The sequence below is a fragment of the Sarcophilus harrisii genome, chromosome 4 (genome assembly GCF_902635505.1).
Source record: "Sarcophilus harrisii chromosome 4, mSarHar1.11, whole genome shotgun sequence".
NCBI classification, from domain to species: Eukaryota; Metazoa; Chordata; class Mammalia; order Dasyuromorphia; family Dasyuridae; genus Sarcophilus; species Sarcophilus harrisii.
The window spans coordinates 361,261,572-361,288,601 of NC_045429.1; the positions used below are offsets into that span (position 1 = coordinate 361,261,572).

The 27,030-nt window shown below is 34.1% G+C and overlaps 1 protein-coding gene across 1 annotated transcript; it reads left to right on the forward strand.

The window, feature by feature from the left end:
• The first annotated feature begins 19,153 nt into the window (after positions 1–19,153).
• On the forward strand, positions 19,154–20,627 carry LOC116423712 (olfactory receptor 6P1). Its single transcript, XM_031968821.1, has one exon. It carries the CDS (start codon positions 19,521–19,523, stop codon positions 20,469–20,471), a length of 951 nt encoding a protein of 316 aa, XP_031824681.1. The 5' UTR covers positions 19,154–19,520; the 3' UTR covers positions 20,472–20,627.
• The last annotated feature ends 6,403 nt before the right edge of the window (positions 20,628–27,030 follow it).

Here is a 27,030-nt window from a genome sequence, read left to right on the forward strand (position 1 = left end):
GGTTTCCTAATCAAAAAATGTTTTTATTTTTAAAAAAATATTAGATCCTTGGGGTTATCATAGACAAGATTATTATGATCATTTACTATAATGTAATTTGTTTTTTAACTATTCTACTGATTCACCATTCAATTTTTTTTTTTAGCCAGTACCAGATTTCTCTGATAAATACTATTTTATAATACATTTTGAAATCTGGTAGAGTAAGACCACATTTTTGCATTTTTTCATTGATTCTCTTAATATCTTGGTACTTTTGTTCTTCCAGATGAATTTTGTTATATTTGTCTAGCTCTATAAAAAGTTTATATATGTATATACACACATATATATGTATATATATGTTGATTGGTATGGTACTGAAGTAAAAAGATTAATTTAGGTAGAATTGTTATCTTTATTATATTGGCTTAGCCTATCTATGAGCAATTGATGTTTTTAAAATTGTTTAATTTAATGACTTTATTCATATGAAAAGTGTTTAAAGTTGTGTTCATATAGTCAAGAAGTTCATGTAGTAAGAAAACATATGACTACTTCAATAGAAGCAAAAAAAAAAATTGACAAAATACAACACCCTTTCCTTTAAGACCATTACAGAACATAGATATGAATGGAGTTTTCCTTAATACAATAGCATCTACAACTACTTTATTTTAAGATTAAGAAATTAAGACTCTGAAACATGAAGGTTTTCACCCATGGTCACTCAGATAACAGGTTTCAGAGGCAGAACTCAGTTTCTGTGGCTCCAAAACCAATGTTTTTCCCTTGAAAGCTCTTTAATATTAGATACCATGTATCTCTGTGTGTATGCGTGTGTGTGTGCGTGTGTGTGTGTTTGTGTGTGTGTATGTGTGTGTGTGTGCGTTGCAGATTGTTGGATCCATAGAATTTAGCAGAATACATGGTATTTATCAGTGTCAAATAAATGCTTGTCAAATTATAAAGAATTCCAGTAATTAAAAAAATAAATTCACGGTTTTGTTGATTTTTTAAAAAATACAATAACATCTATCTAAAATAGTAATTATTATATATAATGGGGATAAACTAGAAGAATATCCAATAAGATCAGGGGTGAAACAAGGTTATCTATTATAAACACTATTATTAAATATTGTACTGAAAATATTAGCTTTAGCAATAAGAGAAAAAAGAAATGAAAGGAATTAGAGTAGGTGATGAAGACAAAATTATCACTCTTTACAGATGATATAAAAGCATAATTAGAGAATTCTTGATAATCAACAAAAAACCTACTAGAAACAATTGACAGCTTTAGAAATGTTGCAGGAGATAAACTGAACCCACATAATCACTGGACTTTGCAATGTTGCCAAGAAAATTCAGCACCAAGAGAAAGAAAGAGAAATCCCACTTAAAATAACTGTAGACAATATAAAATATTTGGGAATCTACTTGCCAAGACAAAGCCAGGAACTATATGAATATGTTTAGAAAACGCTTTTCACACCATTAAAATTAGATCTAAATAATTGGAAGAATAGCAAATGCTCATGTTCTACCTAAATTTTAATTTGCTCTTTTCTAGCTTTTTTAGTTGCAAGACTGTGGTGTTCTCTTCTTTTTTACAATATGATCATTCTCTCTGGGAACAGGTTTCTTGGGAAGGTTTCTGGAGGCAGTCTTAATTTCAGTTCAATGTAATAATCACCTGCAGCCAGCTGTTAAAATCCAAACGTTTATTTTTTCCTTCCAAGTCTTGTCTCTTTCCTTGGGCCTGGGTTCCTTTCTTGGAGGCCTATCTCCCTCCTTGATTCCAAGAGCCCTTGCAGCTTGTCTTTTAGCTCTTCCAGCTTCTGTCTCTAGCTCAACTCCAATTCTTGGCTTCTCAATCTCCAACTGACGCTTCCCAGTCAATTTTTTCAACTGAACGGTCCTGACTAAGCTTAGCTGTTTTTATGCTCTTTTAGAGGTGTAAACTCAAAGGTTGACTCCTCTTCTGAGAGTGGGATTATAGGAGGTGTGAATTTGGATATCTCATACTGAACCCTGAAATCTCCCAAATGTGTGAATTAATGTGTGAACTAATGTGTGAGCTCTCAAAGGTGTTAACTTAAGCATTGTTTCTATCAATATTAGTGACTTAACAACTTGTAAGGATTTGCTCTAATGTGTGAACCAATAAGCATTGTATCAATTCCATTGAGTTAACACTAGGATTCTAACACAAGACCAATTCATTCATCTTCTTTTTCTCTATTTTATACAAGTAAGCATTTAGAGATATAAAATTTCCCCTAATGACCACTTTGACTGCATCCCATGAATTTTGATATGTTGTCTCATTATTGTCATTCTCTTGGATGAAATTTTTTATTGCGTCTACAATTTGCTGTTTTACCCATTCATTTTTTTTTAATTATAACTTTTTTATTGACAGAACACATGCATGGGTAATTTTTTACAACACTATCCCTTACACTCATTTCTGTTCCAACTTTTCCCTTCCCTCCCTCCACCCCCTCCCCTAGATGGCAGGCAGTCTTATACATGTTAAATATGTTATAGTATATCCTAGATACAATATATGTGTGCAGAACATACAGTTCTCTTGTTGCACAAGAAGAATTGGATTCAGAAGATAAAAATAACATGGGAAGAAAAACAAAAATGCAAGTAGTCCACATTCATTTCTCAGTGTTCCTTCTTGGGATGTAGCTGATTCTATCCATCATTGCTCAATTGGAACTGAATTAGATCTTCTCTTTGTCAAAGATATCCACTTCCATCAGAATACATCCTCATACAGTATTGTTGTTGAAGTGTATAGTGATGTCCTGGTTCTGCTCATTTCACTTAACATTAGTTTTTGTAAGTCTTTCCAAGCCTCTCTGTATTCATCCTGCTGGTCATTTCTTACAAAACCACAATATTCCATAGCATTCATATACCACAATTTACTCAACCATTCTCCAATTGATGGGCATCCATTCATTTTCCAGTTTCTAGCCACCACAAAAAGGACTGCCACAAATATTTTGGCACATACAGATCCCTTTCCCTTCTTTAGTATCTCTTTGGGATATAAACCCAGTAGTAGCACTGCTGGATCAAAGAGTATGCACAATTTGATAACTTTTTGAGCATAATATCAAATTGCTCTCAAGAATGATTGGATCCGTTCATAACTCCATCAACAATGTATCAGTGTCCCAGTTTTCCCACATCCCCTGCAACATTCATCATTATTTTTTCTTGTCACCTTAGCCAATCTGACAGATGTGTAGTAGTATCTCAAAGTTGTATTAATTTGCATTTTTCTGACTGATAGTGATTTGGAACTCCCTTTCATATGAGTTAGAAATAGTTTCAATTTCATCATCTGAAAATTGTTTGTTCATATCCTTTGGCCATTTATCAATTGGAGAATGGCTTGATTTCTTATAAATTAGACGCAATTATTTATATATTTTGGAAAAGAGGCCTTTGTCAGAAGCTTTAACTGTAAAAATGTTTTCCCAGTTTATTGCTTCCCTTATAATCTTGTTTGCATTAGTTTTGTTTGTACAAGGACTTTTTAATTTGATATAATCAAACTTTTCTATTTTGTGATCATCTAGTTCTTCTTTGGTCACAAATTCTTTCCCCTTCCACAATTCTGAGAGGTAAACTATCCTATGTTCCTCTAATTTATTTATAATCTCATTCTTTATGCCTAAATCATGGACCCATTTTGATCTTATCATTGAATACGGTGTTAAATGTGGGTCCATGCCTAGTTTCTGCTGTACTAATTTCTAGTTTTCCCAGCATTTTTTATCAAATAATGATATAAAATATCAAATCCCCCAAAGTTGGGACCTTGGTTTTGTCAAACATTATATTGCTCTAGTTATTGACTATTTTGTCCTGTGAACCTAACTTATTTCACTGATCAACTATTCTATTTCTAGCCAATATCAAATAGTTTTGGTGACCCCTGCTTTATAATGTATTTTTAGATCAAGTAAACTAGGCCACATTCATTTGATTTTTTTTCATTAGTTCCCTTGAAATTCTTGACCTTTTGGTCTTCCATATGAATTTTATTGTTATTTTTTGTAGGCCATTAAAATAGTTTCTTGGGAGTCTGACTGACATGGCATATCAATAGATTAGTCTAGGTAGTATTGTCATTTTTATTATATTTTTTCAGCCTATCCAAGAGCACCCAATATTTTTTCAATTATTTAAAACTGACTTTATTTGTGTGAAAGTGTTTTGTAATTTTGCTCATGTAATTCTTGACTTTCCTTTGGTACATAGATTCCCAAATATTTTATGCTATTGACAGTTATTTTGAATGGAATTTTTCTTTGTATGTCTTGCTGTTGGATTTTGTTGGTGATGTATAAAAATGCTGAGGATTTATGTGGATTTATTTTGTATTCTGCAACTTTGCTAAAGTTGTGGATTATTTCTAATAGCTTTTTAGTAGAATCTCTGGGTTTTTCTAAGTATACCATCATATCATCTGCAAGGAGTGATAATTTGGCTTCCTTATTACCTACTTTAATTCCTTTAATCTCTTTCTCAACTCTTATTGCCAAGGATAGTGTTTCTAATGCAATATTGAATAATAATGGTGATAGTGGGCAACCTTGTTTCACTCCTAATTTTACTAGGAATAGTGCCAGTTTATCCCCATTACATATGATGTTTACTGACTGACAGTTTTCAATAGATGCTCCTGGCTATTTTAAGGAAAAGTCCATTTATTCCTATACTCTCAAGTGGATTTTGGATTTTATCAAATGCTTTTTCTGCATCTATTGAGGTGATCATATGGTTTTTGTTAATTTAGTTGTTGATATAATCAATTATGCTAATAGTTTTCCTAATATTGAACCAGCCCTGCATTCCTGGTATAAATCTTACTTGGTCACAGTATATTATCCTGGGGATAATTTCTGTAATCTTTTTGCTAACATTTTATTTAAGATTGTAGCATCAATATTCATTAGGGAGATTGGTCTATAATTTTCTTTCTCAGTTTTCAATCTACCTGGTTTAGGTATCAGTACTATGTCCGTGTTATAAAAGGAATTTGGAAGGACTCATAGAATTCACATGTAAATTCATCTGGTCCTGGGGATTTTTTCTTAGGGAGTTGGTTAATAGCTTGTTCTATTTCTTTTTCTAAAATGGGACTGTTTAGGATATTTACTTCTTCCTCTGTTAATCTGGGCAAGCTATATTTTTGAAGGTATTCTTCCATTTCATTTAAATTATTGAATTTATTGGCAGAAAGTTGGGTAAAGTACCTCCTAATTATTGCTCTAATTTCATCTTCATTAGTGGTGAGTTCTCCCTTTTCATTTTTAAGACTAACAATTTGATTTTCCTCTTTCCTTTTTTAAATCAGATTTACTAAGGGTTTGTCTATTTTGTTGGTTTTTTCACAGAACCAACTCTTAATTTTATTAATTAAATCAATAACTTTTTTTTACTTTCAATTTTATTAATCTTCCCTTTTATTTTTAGGATTTTAAGTTTAGTGTTTGAATGAAGGTTTTTAATTTGTTCCTTTTCTAGCAATTTTAGTTGCAAGTCCAATTCATTGACCTTCTCTTTCTCTATTTTATGCAAGTAGGACTCTAGAGATATAAAATTTCCCCTTATTACTGCTTTAGCTGCATCCCACACATTTTGGTATGACATCTTATTATTGTCATTTTCTTGGTGAAGCTATTAATTATGTCTTTGATTTGCTGTTTCACCCAATCATTCTTTAGTATGAGATTATTTAGTTTCCAATTATTTTTTTGTCTATTTTCCCCTGGCTTTTTATTGAATGGAATTTTCATTTCATCATGGTCTGAAAAGGATGCATTTACTATCTCTGCCTTTCTGCATTTGAATTTGAGGTTTTTATGCCCTAATATACAATTAATTTTTTGTATAGGTTTCATGAACTTAACTGCTAAGAAAAAAAGTGTACCCCTTTCTGTCTCCATTTAGTTTTCTCCAAAGATATATCACATCTAACTTTTCTAGTATTATATTTACCTCTTTGACTTGTTTCTTATTTATTTTGTGGTTTGATTTATCTAATTCTGAATGTGCAAGGTTGAGATCTCCCACTATTATAGCTTTGCTATCTATTTCTTCTTGCAGCTCTCTTAATTTCTCTTTTAAGAATTTAGATGCTCCAGCACTTGGTGCATATATGTTTAATATTGATATTGCTTCATTATCTATGCTATCCTTTAGCAAGATATAGTACCCTTACTTACCTCTTTTAATTAGATCAATTTTTGCTTTTGCAAGATCTGAGATCAGGATGGTTACTCCTGCTTTTTTGACTTCACCTGAAGCATAGTAGATTCTGCTCCAATCTTTTACCTTTACTCTGTATGTATCGCCCTGCTTTAAGTGTGTTTCCTGTAAACAACATATTGTAGGATTCTGGTTTTTAATCCAGTCTGTTATCTGTTTCCTCTTTATGGGGGAGTTTACCCCATTCGCATTTATGGTTCAAATTACTAATTCTGTATTACTAGCCATCTTGTTAACCCCTTCTTATGCCTTTCTCATTTCCTTCCCCCTTCCCCCCTTCCCAGTATTAAACTTGTGAGCACCACTTGCTTCTCACAGCCCTCCCTTTTTAGGATCCTTTCCCCCACCTTAGAGTTCCTGTCCCTTTCTAACCCCTTTTCCTCACAATTTCTGTATTCTCTTCCACTTAGCTTACTCCTTCCCTTTTCACTTTTCCCCTCTCACTTTTCAGTGAGGTGGGAGAAGCTTCTCCATAAATTGAATATGTGTAATATTTTTCTCTTTAAGCCAATTATGATGAGAGTAAGATACACACTATGTTCATCCCCCTTCCTTCTTTCTCTCAGATATATTAGGTTTCTTTTGCCTCTTTGTGAGATGTGGTACCCCCACTTTACAATTTCCTTTTTACCTCTGTTTTCTAGAACAAATTATACATTAAACAGATCTTTATGTATCTTTATAACAGCAATATTTCTTTTTACCTTTTTATGTTTCTCTTGAGTCCTATATTTGGAGCTCAAACTTTTTGCTTAGTTCCATTTTTTTTTTCATCAGAAATAGATGAAATTCGCCTATTTCATTGAATGTCCATCTTCTTCCCTGGAAAAAAAAAATGCTCATTTTGAGTGGGTAAGTTATTCTTGGCTGCATATCAAGTTCCTCATCCTTTCAGAATATCAGATTCCAGGCTCTTTGATTCTTCAGTGTGGATGCTGCTTATTCTGAGTAACCCTGTTTGTGGCTCCTCTATATTTGAATTGTTTTTTCTAGCTGCTTGTAGTATTTTTTAACTTGGTCTAATAGTTCTGGAATTCAGCCACAATATTTCTTGGAGTTTTAATTTTAGGGTCCTTTTCAGTAGGTGATTGATTAATTCTTTCAATGTGTATTTTACCCTCTGTTTCTATAATATCTGGGCAGTTCTTTTTGATAATTTCCTGGGAAATAGTGTCTGGGATCTTTTTTTAATCATATTTTTCAGGAAGTCCAATAATTCTCAGATTATCTCTCCTAGATCTATTTTCCAGGTTTATTGTTTTCCCAAGAAGGAATCTGACATTTTTCCCATTGTTTCATTTTTTTGGTTTGCTTGGCTGATTCTTGGTGTCTCCTCAAGTCATTCAATTCCATTTGTTCAATTCTGATTTTCAATGAATTGTTTTCTTCATTCACTTTTTATTTCTTTTTCCAATTGTCCAAATGAGTTTTTAAGTGAGTTGTTTTGTTCTATGGAATGTTAATTCTATTTCACCAATTTTATTTTTTAGAAAGCTATTTTCTTTTTCCAATTCACTAATTCTGTTTTCCTTGGTATTGTTTACGTTTTCCAATTCACTAATTCTGTTTTTCAAGAATTTGATTTCTTTATCCACTCTATCTTCAAATGAGTGGAATGACTTATCCAGACCCTCTTGCTAAGCTTCCCTTTCCTTTGCCCATTTTTCTTCTAGCTTTCTTGTGAGAGCCTTTTTAATTTCTTCTATGAGAGTCTTGTGTGTTGAGGACCAGATCATATCCTCCTTTGGGGATTCATCTGGAGACAGTCTGTTTTTAGTCTCCTCAGGGTTTAAAGTCTGCTTTCTATCCATATAGAAGCGCTCTATTGCTAGAGCTTGCTTTAATTTTTTGCTCATTTTGTCAAAGAAGAATCAAAGAAAACAAACTAACAAAAAAAGCAAATACAATCTTTTTTTGGGGGGAAGGGAGAGCTGGATGGTATTTTCTTTTCTCTAAGAATTTGGATTCTATACCACTTGGTGCATATATGGTTAGTATTGATATTACTTCATTTTCTATGGTACCCTTTAGCAAGATGTAGTTTCTTTCTTTATCTCTTTTAATTAGATTTATTTTTGCTTTTGCTTTATCTGATACTAGGACTGATACCCCTGCTTTTTATCTGCTTCTGTTTTATGGGAGAGTTCATCCTATTCTCATTCACAGTTAAAATTACTAACTTTGTATTTCCTACCATTGTATTTTCCCTAAGTTACACTTTTCTCTTTCCTTTCCCCCTTTCCCTCCTTTCCAGTGTTTTTATTCTGACCACCAGCTTCCTCAATCAGTCTTCCTGTTTTACAGCCCCTCTTTCTTATTCCTTTTCCCTTCTACTTCTGTTCTCCCTTCTATTAGCTTCCTCCTTTCCTTTCCCCTTTCTCCTTTATACCTACACCCTTTAAGTATAGCCCTAACAAAGATACAGTACCATTTGGTATTGGCTAAAAAAATACAATGATGGATTAGTGATTTATGTTAGATACATATGACATGACAATCAATACTTAGATACTAACCTTCCCCCTCCAAACTCCAGCTTTTGAGATAAAAACCCAAAATTTGACAAAAATTGGTGGGTAAATTGGAAAATAATATGTCAGAAACTAAGCATAGATATACATCTCACACCATATACCAAAATAAGGTGAAAATGGGTACATGATTTGGGCATAAATGATGGTACCATAAACAAATTAGAAGAGCAAAAGATAATTTGTCTATCAGATCTTTGGAAAAGGGAGGAATTTATAACCAAAGAAGAACTAGAGAACATTATAAAAGGCAAAATGGACAAACTTTGATTAAATTAAATTAGAATGTTTTTACACAAAACCAACAGAAACAAGCCTCTCTCATTTTGAGTCATAAAGCAATGTGTATTATAAATAAATGAATAAATGAATAAATAAAATGAAGTAAACAGGGTTAAATGACTTGTGATGAGTCACACAACTAGCAAGTGTATGAAACTGCATTTAAACTTAAGCAGTCCTGACTCTAGGCCCATCTGCTGTACTTTCTAGGAACATATAAGGGACTTGTTCATTTATATGTTGCATCATCTATTAGAATATAAGCTCCTCTAAGGAAGGGCCTGCTTTTTTTTTTCTTTCTTTGTCAGCATAATGCCTGACACACAATAAACACTTAACAAGCTTATACCTTGATACATTTTGTAATGAAGATAAGTCACTTCATCTCTGAGACCTTATTTTATTCATCAATAGAATGAAAGACTTGATCTAAATGATTTCTAGTTTGATTCCATGATCTTTTTTCTCACTGAGATTCTGTCATTACATCCTTACTATTAACCAACTTTGACCAGAGGACAATGGTTTCACAATAGAAAATAGGTCATGGTTAGTGATCTGAGAATTTAAAAGAAAAACATTAATACCTTCAATTTGTAAAGAATTATAGGTAGTACTCTAGTTTCCATTGTCTGGTGTTCACTATGTAGGTGAACCCTTCTTTTGATATATGGAGGAGACCAGGAGGGAGGAGAAGAATCAATTTTGTCTCTGTCTTCAAGAAATTCCTGGATTTAATGGAGAGAGAAAGAACACATCCAGAAGACACAGACAGATGTATATGCCATTCAAGTCAAAGAGACAGATGGAGTAAAATAATGTGGAACAAATTAAACCCACAAATCTTGGAGTCTATGTAATGTAACAAGAATGTGTGTGCATAATTACATAGAATGTTATAAATCTACATAGCTATATAGCTATGTAAATATATTTGCTCCTATAAATGTAATTAGTCTAAGGGATATAGTTTTCAAATATAAGCTAAACTTTTTACCACTGTTTATTAATGGAGAAAGAAATCTCTATATCCTAGGGCTAATTCTCTTCTCATGAAATACCAGCTCCCCATTGAACACAAATAGTAGGTAGCAAAGAAACCCATTTATCCAAGCTGACAACAAAGTAGAAAATTAGAGAAAACATATACAGGAAAAGACAAAACAGAATGTAGGAGCTCTCCAATTGTAATTGAGTTGTTAGCTCAACCAAGCGAGGGGAGTCCCAGATCTCATAGGGACATGATGATGACTTCTGATTCTTCTTATGATTATTTCTTCCCAGAATTTCATTTTCCCTTCAATTGTTTGAAGCATCTTTTCTCTTGAAGATGGAAGACAGAGTATCCAAAATAATTGCAAAGTCAAAAGAGACTGACTAGAATCAAGACATTGGAACTCTTCTCACCACCTCCCTGGAGGCATTGATCTCCATCAGTGAATATATTTCCAAACCAATGAACTTTGGGGCTTGGCTTATAATAATATGACAATGGTTGGAGCTGGATGTGTCTATTTTTGAATTGATATAATTGTGACTTGGAGGGAGGTCCTTTAAAATTATATTTTACTGTTTTACTATATTTTTATGCATTTATGCATTCTAAACATCCCAGTCTTTAAATCAGAAGAGATATGGATTCAGACCCTAGATAAGCTTTTCTTAGCTTTGTCAGCAAGTCCCTCAGTTTTCTCTGATCTGTAAAATGCAGATAATAGGTTTTTGTAGTATAAAATCAAGACACCCCCCAGTCTACTCCTTTGTGGAGATGTGAGGTCTACAGGTGTTATATATACAGATATATAACAGGTGTTATATATACAGATTTTTCAATGTATGTATCAGTTGTGCTGACTTTCTTTTCTTCTAAAGTAATATTATTTGTTAAATAGTATAGTTTCTAGGAGGAAGTGGAAGAGTCATGCTGGAGAGAATTATGTTGTAAGACAAAAGTATCAAATGTAAATCAAAATAGGAGCAAATAAATGGTACATAAGGATCCCTATAGATGACATATTGACTTTGAAAACAATATGTATACAGGCAGGAATTCCAGGCCTAAAGACAGGAAGACCTACATTCAAATTCAGCCTCATATACTTTCTAGCTGTGTGACTTTGAATAGGTCACTTAACTTCTGTTTCCCTCAATTTTCTCATCTGAAAAATGAGGATAATAATAGAATTTATCTCCCAGGGTTAGTATGACATTCAAATGAGATAATAATTGTAAAGTATTTAGCACAGGTCCTAGCATATAATAGGTACTATATAAATGCTAGCTATTATTATCATTATTTTATTAATATATTAACACATTATAATCTTATAGGAAATACATTTAATTTAGTTTTTACTTCATCTGAACGTATTGTGGAATACAAATGGTCCTTTAGTGATATATTTTTATATTTCTGATATAGAAAACAGAAGAAATAAAATATATGAATAATAGTATTTGTAGTACCTAACTATGTAGGTTAGAAAAATATGCTATATAAATCTTAAAAGTATTATAAAAATATGAAATATTTTTATTATCAAATTTAATAGGTGAGTCATTTTTCTGACAATAAGAATATTATAAATAGTCTGTTTTACACAGTACAAACACAGGCAACATGATATAGTAGACAGAGTCGGGAAGTCCTGGCTTATTTGGACACAAATTGGTTGCAAATTCCTGGGCAAGTGGCAATTTCTCAGCTTCCCCAGACAAGCCTCTAAATCTGTTGAGTTGTATAATAGTTGCCTATCTGCACTGGTAAAAGGAACTTTTTCACTCTCTATAATGAAATCAGAAGTTCTTGACAAAAACAAACAAACAAACAAACAAACAACAACAAAAACAAAACAAAACAAACAAACAAACAAAAAACAAGAGACAAATAAAATAATTCTATTAAATAACTCCAAGGTAGATAATCTGTACTAATAAGGCTTAAGAAATAATTTTATTGTTTTCAGGCATATCCAACTTTTTACAACCTCATTTGGAACTTTCTTGGCAAAAATATTGGAGTGGTTTGCCATTTCCTTCTTCAGCTCCTTTTACACATGAGGAAACTTAACAAGGTTAAATGATTTTCCCAGAGTTACTCAGCCAATAAATGTCTGAAGCCATATTTGAACTCATGAAGATGAGCCTTCCTGAATCCAAGTCCAGCATTCTATCTAATATGCCACCTACCAACCATTAAAAACACATAAGAAATAAGGAATTTGGGGTCAGTTGGTCTTTGGCTTTCTCAAATACTTCACTGTTCTTTCAACTCTGATACTCTTTTCAAAATACTTTTTAAAAATCTATCCTCAGTGGTATATTGAATTAGTGCATCCCCATTAGGCTTGGCTGATACATTCTTTGTGTTGAACCTGTTGAATTCCTTTTAAATATAATTATTTGTTTTAAAGGATGGTTCAATGAGTAGGGAAGAAAGGTATACTCATAAATGAAAGTAATATGCAAACAAAAAATAAAGATAAAAAAGTAACAGAACAAAGTCTACTGACAGCAAATCCAGTGTCTTTTTCATTACAACAAATGGATTTTCATACTCTAGAGCCTCCAGATTGGCATTTCTGATTGTGTCAACATATTTCAAGCACTAAATTATTCAATTCTCAGGTTGGTTTTGGAAACACCCATTGGAATAATGGTTTTCCTCAGTGTGTTTAAATTATACAGTAAACAGTTGCCTTCATTGCCCTTGAAATGAATTTGCTGATGTAAACTGATTCCCAGTACACAAGATCACATGGTCATTCTCTCAACCCTGAAATTTTACACTTCTTCCTTGCTCATCTGAGCCACTCTTTGTTTTAGGTCTCTGAGGTGACCACATTTTTGTTTGGGTGGACCATAGCAATGACCCTTGGGAGCCATAATCCCTGCAGATAAACTAAGAGTATTGGCCCTTCTATTTCTGTTCCCAACAGGTTATGGCCCAAATGACTAGGAGAAGGGAGATGAGGTCCTAACTGATTCAGAATCAGAGCCAATAACATCAATTCAGGTATGTATGGCTGAGAACTTGCCAATGGCAGAGCAGAATTCTGGTAAGTGGGACGAAGAACCTAGCTAAAGAATGGCATGAACCTCAGATAATGCATTAAGCTTCATTGAGACAGACTGTGGCAGGGAGTATGCAGAGGAATCCATGCATAAAATGGAATTTGGTGGAGCTAAGGACTGCCTTAGGAAAAAAATAGTTACCTGTCTAGATTCTTATGGAAAAGAGATGAGACAGACAGAAACCCAGGAACATAGAGTGAGATGGAAGGGGAGAAAGAGAGAAAATAGGAAAAGAAGGGCAAGTACAAGGAAGAAGGAAGAGGGAGGAAGGGAAGGAGATAAAAAGAAGGTGGGGGGAAGGCAGATAAGAAAAAGGGGAAGTAGGGAGGGGAGGAGGGTATCAAACAATTCAAGGAAATGCCAAAAGACAAATATCAGGCTGAGAAGAAAAGTCCCTTCTTCCCCTCTTTCCTGCAATTCTATCCCAAGTGCTCAGTTGATGACTTTGCCCTCATCCCCATATTTCAGTGTCACAACCACATCCTTTATATGAATAGCATCTATACAATCCAAGGCCAGTTAGAATTCTGATCATTTCTAGTGGGCAAAACCACATCAAGAAATATCTTAAGAAGATAAAAAGATGAATAGTATTCCATACTCCTCTTTACCACACTATTGGGTCAGAGAGAATCAGAGACTGTTTAACAACAATAATAGCAGTAGCAACAGTATAACAGCAACAGCAGCAGCAGCACTATAATTGTGTGAATCTAATCTTAGATTCTCTCACCTTATTTTATTTCTTATTTCTTTTCTCCTTAATTTTTCAGGGAACTGTTTTGTTATTGCTATTATTGATGCTGTTGCTGCTGCTGCTATATGTGTGTGCACTGTCCTTTGTGTATCTTTAAGTGTTTGTTTGTGTATGTGGGAGGGTGTATGTCTATGAGTGTGTGAGAACTTTCATTTGGGATAAGGATTTGAATCTCACCAGTGTTCAAAGAGAGCTGGGGGAATCACTGTTTATAAAGATAAGATAGTGACAGATGACAGGAAAGACAGAAGAAGTATCATCATCAGCAGATCTGGGGTTTGGATTCATAATAGAGCAAGGAAAGCACAGAAAGAAGGAGACTGGTATTCAGGTGGACCATTACAGTTTCTTTACTTTCAGAGTCACTTATTTTTAGTCTTGTCAAGATGAAAAAGTAGATTTCTTCCTACCAAAATGACCAAGTTGGATTCACTATAGATTTGCATAATAGTGAAAGGTTTACAAAGGCTTTAGATACAGTATCTTATTTGATTTTCAAGGCAACTTTGGAAGGCAAGTATTGATAGTCAAATTCATGATTTTAGTAAGGACAAGGCATCAATGACAGGATTTAAATGTACAACTGTACTGGTTCCAAATTCATACTTTTCAACTGGATCATTCTGATTCACAAATATCTTTACATTGTCAAATATTCAGTTTTGGGGTCAGAAGAGTTGAGAATAAACAAATGAAAAGAAGCATCTGCTTCAGTTGAATATGAGGCAAATAACAGCCACATTAACTCCCTGAAAACTTGTTCTGAATATTGATAAGATAAAATAATTATATATAATTAAATGCAATGTAATTACCAGCTATTAGGCCCAATCTAATACCTTAACTACCAAAGCAGTTGACCATCCTGGAGCCCATTTATTACTCAGTCTTTATGCCAACTATGAAAATCAACAGGAACACACACACATACACACACACACACATACACACACACAGAGAAATACACAATTATGAATTTTGACATTGGAAGTAAATGCACAATTCATTTATCTATACCTTAACTTGAATAGTAATTCCCTCTTCTGCATAACTGAAAAGAAGCCATTGTGTGTTCATTTGAAACTCTGTATTGAGGATTATGTATTTACCTTCCAAGTGGTTATTTCCAATTTGGGTAGATCTTATTATTAGAAAAGTTATCTTCACATCAAGTCTAAATATGACTCTTTAAAACTTCTATTCATTGTTCATGGTTATATGGTTTCTCACCATTCTTTGGTGATTGAATCGGGCCCTTCCAAGTGGAAAACATAATTGACAGTGAGACCTGAGGATCATGTGTTTGCTGTAGTCATTGCTTTAGAAACTTATTCTTTGAGAAGCAGCAATGTTGAGATTAGGTCATGTCTATAGACCATCCAATGAGATAGAAAGTAACTATCAGAATAGGTGAGCTGGTCTATGTTGACAACAAATCTAGATTGAGAGACCTCAATGACCTAGTTCAGAGTCTGTGCCAATCTCAATTAGTTATTTCAACAGTAAAATATCTTTAGCTCTCTAATCATTGCACCCTGCTGCTTCTAATGAGTTCTGCTTTTGACAGATTGAGTTCAAGATGTCTATTTAATATCCACAGATATCCCAAGTGCTCACCTTGTGACTTTGTCCTCTTTCCACATCCAGAGTCACAACTACAGCATCTACAAAGCCCAAAGCCAAGTCAATTTAATTCTAGCATGTAATAGTATCTTAAGAAAATAGTAAGCAGGACAGCATGCCATGTTTTTTTTAAACCTTTCTATTAGAATCAGAGAAGATTTTTAAAAAGATTTTTAAAACAGTACTGGGAATGTGTGAAACTATTCTAAATAAAATTTCTTACATTATTTTGCTTCTTGTTTCTCTTTCCATTAATTACTCAGGGAATTGTTTTGTTTTTATTACTGATGCTACTGTTGTGTGTGTGGTATATCTATGTACTTTCCCATATATATGTGTTTGTGTGAGTCTGTGTGTGTGTGTGTGTGTGAAATTTCATTCAGGAGAGGAGATTGAATCTCATAAATGTGCTAGAAGAGCTACAGAAATCCCTCCTAACCCCTAGGTAAAGCAGGGATTAATTTGTAAATACCCAGCATGAAACCCTTTATGTAGAACTGGCATCCAATAAATTATTTGAGTGGATAAATAAGTCATTGAGTTATCTATGAGTAAATTATATTTGTACCTATAAGTTATGAATAATAATAATATTAGATTATTATAACTAGCATTTATAAAACTTTTTGTATCTGTTTTACAATTAAATCTCAGCAATTCTGCAAAGGTAGATGTCTTTAATAGCCCCATTTTATAGATGAGGAGACTGAGGCCACGAGTATTTAAATAAGTGACCCATGATCACACTGCTAGAGAGTATCTGAGGCTTAATTTGAAGTCAAACCCAGCTGGTTCACTGTCCTTCCTAGTATATTTAAAATGAAAGAAGATAGCAGAATGGTTTAAAAAACCCAAGTCCAACAATACATTATTTACAAGAAATTGTACAAGGCAAGATTCAGCCTCAGTAACTCTGATTCCAAGTCTGGAATTTATATTACATCACGTTTCTGCCTAATAAGAAGGTTTCTCCAGAGCAGAGGGTAATTTAATTTGGATTGGGTAAGATTTCAAAAGTTCAGATATGGAGAGAGAGGGAAGTTCAGATAACTCTAGGAGAAAAGACTTGTCAGTGGAAAGTGCAGAATATATCTATATGTATATATGCATACATATATGTATATATGTGCACACATATACATACACGTATACATGCATATTTATGTATACACACATACATATACATGCATGCATGCATACAAAGTAAATGTTGTCCTGGAATCAGGACCTGAGTTTAAATGATTTCTCAGACACATTTTATCTAGCAAGAATTATCACTGCTGTTTGCCTCAGTTTCTCCAAGTCTAAAATGGAAATAATAATATTACCTGCCTCATAAAGTGTCTGGCCCATAGTAGTAAATGCTTAATAAATGGTTATTTCCTTCCCATCATATTTTCTAAGTGGTTTTATAGCTATAGAGAACTCCTGATGTGGAAGTTCCCCTTGTCAACACAGATAGGTAAGTACCTATATGAAACAGAGAATAGTATAATTTGTCTGGCGCTATGTGGAAAGCACTGGTATGAAATCAAACTGGTGAGATGAAGTGGGGCTGGATTTTAGAGAGCCTTAAATACTAGCATTTGAACTGCTTGGTCAACAACTTGATGATTCCTGAAGGAATCAAGGTAGAGCAATGATAGGAGCAAAATTCCAGTTCACTTTTCTCCATCATATAAAGATTGCAAAATACTTTTCTCTCTAGAGACTAAAGCAAGGTAGCCATAGTGTTATTGTCCCCATCTTACAGATGAAGGAATTGAAGCTTGGAGCAGCAAAAGAGTCTTTCCCATAATCATGTAATCTTAAACTCATGTCTGCTGACTCTTTGCTTTAAAGGTTCTCCTCTTTACTATAGTGTTTCTCTCAGGGAATTAGGACAGTAAGCCTAGCCATAATGTCAAGAAGAGGAAAAGTATTGGAAACAGGAAGACCTTTTACTTGCAAGGCAAGAGGGTATTAAATGAAGCCCTATGGTAGTTGAAGAGACCATGTCTTCTCCTCTTTATCCCCTTTCTCCCCACCCCACAAATGTTCAAGAATAGGTCTAAGATCAGGGAACAAGGAAGACAGAGAATGATAGATATATACACAATAGCAGAAAGACACTTCAGAAAGAGAGGTTAAAAACACGTGTTCAAATTCTGCTTTACCAGCTCTCTGTTTATCCAAGTTATTTAATCTCTCTAAATTTGCCTTTCCATAGAGTGTCAATTACATCATCACGAATTTAAATTTGGAAGGTTCCATGTAGATATTGCAGTGAAGGAAGAATTTTGTAATCTGTTCAGCAAATGCAAGGTTTCCTCATCTGTGAGGTGGGGATAATAATAACATCTACCTCATGGATGTGAAGACTAAATAAGGATAGAAGTAGCAACTGGTGGTAAAATGTGGATCCTGTAATCAGGACTTGAATTCAAAGGCAGACTCCGACAGTTTTTTATCTGTATAACCTTGTGTAAAATCACTTAATTGCTGTTTGCCACCGTTTCTCCACTTGACAAATGGGACTAATAAGAGTACCTGCCTCATTTAGGAAAACATCTGGCACATAGTAGACACTTAATAAATGCTTATTCCCTTCTCCCATATAAAGTATTTTGGAATGCTTTTATTGCTATAAAGAACTCCTGTTGAGGAAGCCCCCTCAGCCAACATAGATAAATAAATGCCTTGAAACTTAACATTCCACAGATTTTGCTGAGGCACTGAGAAATTAAGTGATCCCCCCTATAGTGTGGCAGTTTGTATGAAAAGTAGAATTTGAACCTAGGACTAGGTAAAAGTTGACTTTTACCTGGTATGGCACAAAAATATTTTTAAGTTTAAATATAATTTGTTATTAACATTTGAGCTCTTGTTTATGGTAATTTATTTTTTTCTCTGCAGACTTAGAGAAAGGAATATGGAAGATAAAAGGAACAAGGAATGAATTTAGAGTAAAAAGATAAATACAGAGAAGTGAAAGGGTCAAAGAAGGTCTGCGGAAAGCCTTCCTACCAGGCATTAGACTTCTCAGCTCTTTTCATTTTCAACTTTCGTATCAAATCAGATACTGTGTCTTTATTCCTGCTCCTTCTTCCTTATTTATTCCCTCTCTTCTCCTACACATTTCCACATATTGTCATAATAATTTAAGGACCAAAAACTATTATTTTGTCCAGAGACATAAACTTAGAGACAGGCACAAACTACATAGACTTTGAAATACATTTGTTTAGCCAGCAGTGTGATTAGAAGGTACCATATATAGACATTGCAGTAAAAGAAGCATTTTGTAATCTGTTCAATAAATGCAATATTTCCTTACCTGTGAGATGGAAATATCAATGGCATTTACCTCACTGGGTTGTTGTGAAGACTAAAGGAAAGTGTATAGGTAAAGAATGGCAGTTTGTGGTACAATGAATAGAACCAGTGAAATCTGTCACAAGGGTGATTGGTAAATTTTCAGTATGAGTGTTTATACCTCAGAAATTAATAAATCTTGAAAATCAGGCTTCTTTGATTATTTTGTTGTTAAGGAAGAGATGAAGAAAATGTTAATAATGCAAATTAAACTTAAACTGTTTTTTGGGTATGTTTCTATTTTATTTTATTTTTGTGAGTCAGTTGTTAATAAATGTTAAATGTTAAAACATTTATTTATCAGTCTCTTATTGCATGGAAATCAGAATGTATTCATACAAGAAAACACAGAAGACACACCTTAATATTAATCCTCTTTGCATGATTACCAACTCCATCATACTCTTATTTTAAGTCTAATTTCAGGCACATAGTAGGATCCTCTTGTAGCAGTAAAGGAACTATAACAGGGACAATAGACAATTACAACTCTTAGATTAAAAGTTGTTCTCATGGACTTCCTTGATGTTTATATCTGGAAAGCATCAGAGAATCTTTTTGTTCACCTGTTTTTTCTTTTACTTCTCCCAGTTACATTCATGAGGTGAGAGATCATGGGAAACTGGAGTGGGACCGTAGAGAAATTCATTCTGGTGGGCTTTCCTACATCACAACCCCTTCAGCTGTTTCTCTTTGTCCTCTTTCTGACCTTCTACCTGATTACTGTGCTGGAGAATGCTCTGATTGTGTCTACTATATGGCTCACACCTGCCCTCCACCGTCCAATGTATTTTTTCCTGGGGCACCTGTCCTTCTTGGAGATGTGGTACATCAATGTTACTGTCCCTCGGCTATTGGAAGCCTTTCTTAATCAAGATCTTTGGATTTCCTTTGTGGGCTGTATGACCCAGCTCTACTTCTTCATCGCGCTGGCCTGCACTGAATGTGTCCTTTTAGCTGTTATGGCTTATGATCGATATCTGGCCATCTGTGAGCCCCTCCGCTACTCTAGCCTCATGCCTTCAACTCTAGCTACCCGCCTCGCAGCAGCTTCCTGGGGCAGTGGCTTTTTTAGCTCCATGATGAAGCTCTTATTCATTGCTCGGCTATCCTATTGTGGACCCAATGTCATCAACCACTTCTTCTGTGACATCTCTCCTCTTCTCAACCTCACTTGTACAGACAAGGAACAAGCTGAGATGGTAGATTTCCTCCTGGCCTTAATAATGATCTTGCTCCCTCTGCTGGCAGTTGCATCCTCTTATGTTGTTATCATTATGGCTATCCTTAAGATTCCTACTGCTCAGGGAAGAAAGAAGGCCTTTTCAACCTGTGCCTCACACTTGGCAGTAGTTGTTATTTTCTACTCCTCCACCCTTTTCACATATGCTCGACCTCGGGCTATGTATGCCTTTAACTACAATAAAATCATATCTGTTTTATATACTGTTATTGTGCCTCTCCTCAATCCTGCCATCTACTGCCTGAGGAACAAGGAAATAAAAGATGCTTTAAAGAAAACAGTACTAGGACAGTGTCACCATCTTGGGGATTCTCTAGATTAAAAGTAAACACATTGTGGTAAGGAATGAGGAGCTAAAAAGGACAAAAGATAAAAGAGAGAAGCTCCCCGAAGCAAGAAGAAAGAATTCCCATTGTCAGGTGGTATTCTTGGGAGTGTGAACAATTGCTGTTCCTCATGTCCTGAAAAAAAAAAAAGTGTAAAGTAAGATTGTACTTTAGATACATGGATCCATTTTTTATATCTATACCCACTAACCAAGCAAGTTCCACTCCCCCACTGTAAGTGAAGGGAAAGGAAGTACTGAAAGAAATGGAAAATTCCTCATTAGAGACATATGAATTGCAAGGCAGAGAATGTCTCTGCTACCTGCTGAATGAGATGACAGACAAATGGTGGAAAATCCTAATTCCTAATTACTGTCTAGTTTCATGAAATGTTCAAAATTGTCTTCCCCAGTTTATGGAAAGATGCCTCATACTTTTAGCCCTATTGACTTTAAATTCTGTTCTCTTGGCATCAGGAAAATTAAGCCACATGTCTTTCATAGGCAAGCAATATGGTAAAATGTTCATTTCCACATAAGTGTGACAGTGTCTGTTTCATGTTGAATAAATCTATAATTTGCCTGATAAATGTTCTCTTCTTTAGGATAAACATCCCCAATTCCTTCAATAGATCTTCATCTCATACAATCTCAAGATTCATTCAGCATCCTGGTCACTTTTCTTTGGATGACTCTTGCTTCTCCATGTCTTTTTAAATTGAGGTCTTATGAAAAAAACAAAAAACAAAAACATTTTATTCTAGATATGGTTTGGTTGGGATGGAGTATATACAAAATACCACTACCTTCTTAATTCTGGGACAATCCAGGATTAAGATCATCCTTTCTGAATATAGACACTGAATGTAGCCAAGACAAATTTCAAGCACATATTTTAAATTAAAAAAGCAGGATCATCTGAAGGCAACCAAATTTTGTCATTACCCACTCTGATCCTTAGTGAGTACCTCCTAATAGCCAGGATTTGCCAAAGGAACATGCCAATTAGCTATCTCTTAATATTTTTCTGAGGTGGAAATCTGGGTTTAGGGACAGGAAATCTATCAAGAAACCAACTGAACAGTCAAATTTTCAATGAATAAGAAGTATACCATTTCAAGTGGAGTTATCTTTAGGCTGGAATTGATAATTTTTCAAAGTGGTTAATAGGAAATGTAAATTCAGGATAAGAAAAGGTAGAATGGGGACATGTAACTGCTTCAAATGAACACAAGTCACCAGACTCAAACAAAATATATCCTAGGTTTTGGCAATAATGTCTGTAGTCATTTCTGGGTTACTGTTCAAGCATGAAGAGGAACACTTTTGCTCAAAAGAGATCAGAGGCTCTGAAAAGCAGTGTTACTTCTGGTCCAAAAGCAACAGGGACCCTAAGGATCAGTATTAATTGTAATGTCAAGAGATCAAGGATCTTTCCTGGGTAAAAGCAAAGCACAGAACACAAAAGAAGTGACTACAATTCTCCCTAAATCACACCACCAAAAACTTTCAATCCCATAGAACTAGATCAGAAAACAGCAGTGTAGAAGAGGCTTAAACTTGGAACAATGTGGGAAAAGTACAGGTAGGAATCATGATCTCAGATAAAACAAAAATAAAAATAAACTTAATTAAAAGACAGAAAAAATACATTGCACTGAAAAGTATCATAGACAATGAAGTAATATCAATATTAACATTTATGTATTAAGTGGCATAACATTCAAAATTTTAAAGAAAATGTTAAATTAATTACAGTATGAAATAGAGAGTAAAACTATACTAGTAGTGAAAACAACTTTCCTCTCTCAAAGCTAGATAAATCTATAAAATAAATAAGAAAAGAGTTAAGGAAATGAATAGAATCTTAGAAAACTTAATGTGATAGATATATGAAGAAAATGAAAGGGAATTGATAGGAGTATACCTTTTTTTTCAATTGTTATATGGCATCTTCATAAAAAATGACCATATATTAGAGCATTAAAAACCTCACAGTGAGGTGCAGACAAAGCAGAAATATTGGATACAGCTTTTTCAGAATGCTAATTCAATGAATGACTCTGGAAACATAGATTAAAAATTAATTGGAGATTTCTGGTAACCAAGATGGCAGTGTAATCAGTAAATTGCCATAACTTTCTTCTGCACCTCCAAATAACCAGAAAATAATATCCCTACACAAATTTTGGAACAGCAAAACCAACAAAAAGATGGGGTGAAACAATCTTTTAGCCCAAGAAATTTGGAAGATTGTCAATAAAGGTCTGTCTCGCTCAGGTAAAGAGGAAGCATAAAGGTTCTGATAAAGGCATCATTTCTAAAATACATAGAGAATTCACTCAAATTTATAAGAATTCAAGCCATTCTTCAAATGATAAATGGTCAAACAATATAAACAGACAATTTTCAGATGAAGAAATTAAAGCAATTTCTAGTCATATGAAAAAAGTGCTCTAAATCACTATTGATCAGAAAAATGCAAATTAAGACAACTCTAAGATACAACTTCACACCTCTCAGATTGGCTAAAATGACAGGAAAAGACGATTGTGGTAACTGAGTGTGGATCACAACATAGCACTCTTTTTGTTGTTGTTTGCTTGCATTTTATTTTCTTTCTCATTTCTTTTCCTTTTTGATTTGATTTTTTCTTGTGCAGCAAGATAATTGTATAAATACATATGCATATATTGGATTTAACATTTTATACCATGTTTAACATATTATTTAACAATTTAACATTATATTTAATAATTTAACATTATATTTAACAATTATACCATGTTTAACATATATTGGATTACTTGCCATCTAGGGGAGGGGGTCGGGGGAAGGAAGGATATTGGAACACAAGGTTTTGCAAAGGTTAATGTTGAAAAATTATCTATGCATATGCTTTAAAAATAAAGTTTTAATTAAAAAAATAAACAAATTAGAAGAACAAAGGATAGTTTACCTCTCAGATTTATGGAGAAACAAGGAATTTATGGTCAAAGAAGTTGAGTACATGCAAAAGAGATAATTGTGATTATATTAAGTAAAAAAGTTTTTGTAAAAACAAAATCAATGCAGACAAAATTAGAAGGGAATCAATAAACTGGGGGAAAATTACATTTAAGGGTTCAGATAAAGGTCTCATTTTTAAAATATATAGAGAATTGACTCAAATTTAAAAGAATTCAAACCACTCTCCAATTGATAAATGGTCAAAGGATATGAACAGACAATTTTCAGATGAAGAAATTAAAACCATTTCTACTCTTATGAAAAGATGATATAAATCATTATTGATCAGAGAAATGCAAATTAAGAAAACTCTGAGATACCACTACACACTTATCAGATTGGCTAAAATAACAGGAAAATATAATGATAAATGTTGGAGGGCATATGGGAGAACTGGGACAGTAATATATTGTTGGTGGAATTGTGAACTGCTCCAACCATTTTGGTACAATTTGGAACTATGCCCAAAGTGCTATCAAACTGTGCATAGCCCTTTGATTCAGTAGTGTTTCTACTAGGCTTGCATCCTAAAGAGGTCATAAAGGAGGGAAAGGTACACACACGGGCAAAAAATGTTTGTGTCAGATCTTTTTGTAGTGACAAAAAACTGGAAACAGTGAATGCCCATCAGTTGGAGAATGGCTGAACAAATTATGATATATGAATGTTATGGAATATTATTTTTCTATAAGAAGTCAGCAATATGACTTCAGAGAAGCCTGGAGAGATTTACATGAACTGATGCTAAGTGAAATGAGCAGAACCAGGAGATCATTGTACATGAATGACAACAGCAAGATTATACTATGATTGATTCTGATGGACATGGCTCTTGTCAGTAATGAGGTGATTCAGAACAGTTCCAATGGTCTTGTGATGAAGAAAACAATCTTTATCCAGAGAAAGGACAGTGGGAACTCACTGGGTACCACAACATAGTATTTTCACTCTTTTTCTTGTTGTTTCCTTGCATTTTGTTTTCTTTTTCATTTTTCCCCCTGTTGATCTGACTGTTTTGTGCAGCATGATATTTATAGAAATATGTACAGAAGAATTGCACATGTTTAACACATACTGTGTCACTTGCCATCTGGAGGAAGAGGTGGGGGGAAGGAAGGGAAAAATTAGAACACTGGGTTTTGTAGGAGTGAATGTCGAAAATTATTAATTAAAAATAATAAATAAGGCAGCATAATCCAGGATATGATGAATCTCAAGAAGCCAGAGACAAGTTTACTTCATAAACCAATGAAACATCCTTAGTGTAGCAAATCAAACAAATACCAACACATGCCTTTCACATGTCTCAGTGCAGCCATGGGGAGCAGCAAACTCCAACTTCCAGAGATGCCATGTTTTTCAGTATAGTCCTGGGCAAATATCCAGTGATCAGCCCTATAAGTGCTTCAGCACAACTCTGGGCAAACTCTGGACACCACAGCACCTGGGTCCCATAGCCCTGGGAAAATAGGGCATCCCTCAAAAAACCAGATCAATGTGTTTCAATGTCACCCTGGAGAAATACAGAAATACCCCACTAATCAGACACCAGCACTGGGAACCTAGCTCAGCACCAGTTAATCTGCTAGATCCCTCCAGTCTCTAGCAGTACCAATGATTCTTTATCTTACCCCCTCAGTGTAACACTGGATAGAAGCATACCCTGTCTAGCCATCATCAGTCTAACTAGGTAAAGGTAAAAACCGGCAAAAGAAGCCCAAGACAGTACCTCTTTCATCCTGCAAACAGAACTAAAATTTAAAAGAAAGGAGAAAGGCCAAAACAGAAATGAGCACAAAACAACAAAAAACAATTGAACCATAGAAAATTATTATGCTAGCTGGGAAGAGCCAGATACAAACTCAGAAGAGGACAACAATGTCAAAACCCCTAAGGCAAAATTCTAAAGAAAATCAGGCAATGATCTCAATCCTAAAAGAACCCATGGAACAGTTCAAAAAAGAGCTTAAAATCATATAAGAGAAGAAGAAAAATATGAAAAAGAAAAGAGAGTGATACAAGAGAATTGTGAAAAAGAAATCAACAACTTGGGGCAAGAAAACAACTTTTAAAAGTAAAATTAGACAAATGGAAAAAATTCAAAAATTCACTGAAGAAAACAACTCCTTAAAAAGTACAATTAGCCAAATGGAAAAGGAAGCTCAAAAGCTAACTGAGAAAAAATCTATTTAAAAGTTAGAATTGGACATATAGAATCTAGTGACACTTTGAGACATAAAACAACAAAAAAAAAATCAGAAAAATTCAAAAGAATGAAAAAAATTGAAGAAAATGTAAAATACCTTATTGGAAAAATAACATGAAAAACAGATGCAGCAAAGATAATGTCAGAATATTTGTACTATTGCAAAATCATAATCAAAAGAAGGATGTAGACAGCATCTTTCAAGAAATTAGCAAAGAAAACTGCCTTAATATTTTGGAACCAAAGATTCCAAACCAGGATTGAAAGAGTCTATGAATCATCTCATGAAAGAAATCCCAAAACAAAACTCCAAGGAACACTATAGTTAAATTACAGAATTACCAGGTGAAGAAAAAAAAATACCACAAGTGATCAGAAAGAAACAATTTAAACATTGGGGAGCAATAATCAGGATAATAAAGGATTTAGAAGCAACAATATTAAAGGATCTGAGATTATGGAACATAATATTTTGAAAAGCAAAGGAGCTATGACCGCAATCAAGAATCCCTATCCAGCAAAATTAAGCATCATATTTCAAAGGGAAAAAAAGGTCATCCAATGAAATAAAGGGATTTCAAGCTTTCATAAGAAAATCAGAATTCAACAACAACAAACTCATCTCCAATATCAAGACCCAAAAGATGCATAAAAAGATTAATAGGAAAAACAAAATAGTAAGATGAAATTCTTAAAAGTTGTACAATTAATAGTACAACTAAAATAGGACAGGAACTACATGTAAAAATATTTAAAGCAGTTCTTTTGTGGTTAAAAATATTGGAACTTAATAGGATGTCCATCAACTGAAATAATGGATGAAAAAGCTGTGAGATAAGAATAAAATGATGAATAGGATGATTTCAGAAAAAAAAACTGGACTTACATGAGTTGGTACAAAATGAAATGAGCAGAATCGTACTGTTCTTATTGGTTTTCTGGAGGTCTCTGGACCAGCCTTCCTTTCAGTATGGTAATCATCACAAGAATAGCCAGTGTTGAAGTCCAAATTCTTTACTGCCTCCTTACCTGGGGCTGGGCAGCTTTCTGGAGAACCTTTCAGACTGGACTTGGTCTCAGAGGAGGAAGTACAGGAGGCCAACCACCAGAGTGGTATGAGATGAAGTGAATAAATCTGGCTCTGACCCTGGCTGAGTTTGTCCCAACTTATATGCTCTACACTGAGTATAAACCAATCATTATATCACTAGGAAACCATTATTTGTTGTAAGATTAAATCAATCATACTGAACTTAGAGAATTATTAATCACCAAGCTAAACTAGATAACCATTGTCTTATTAATTCCACTGAGTTAGCACCTTGTAAGAATCCTTATTTC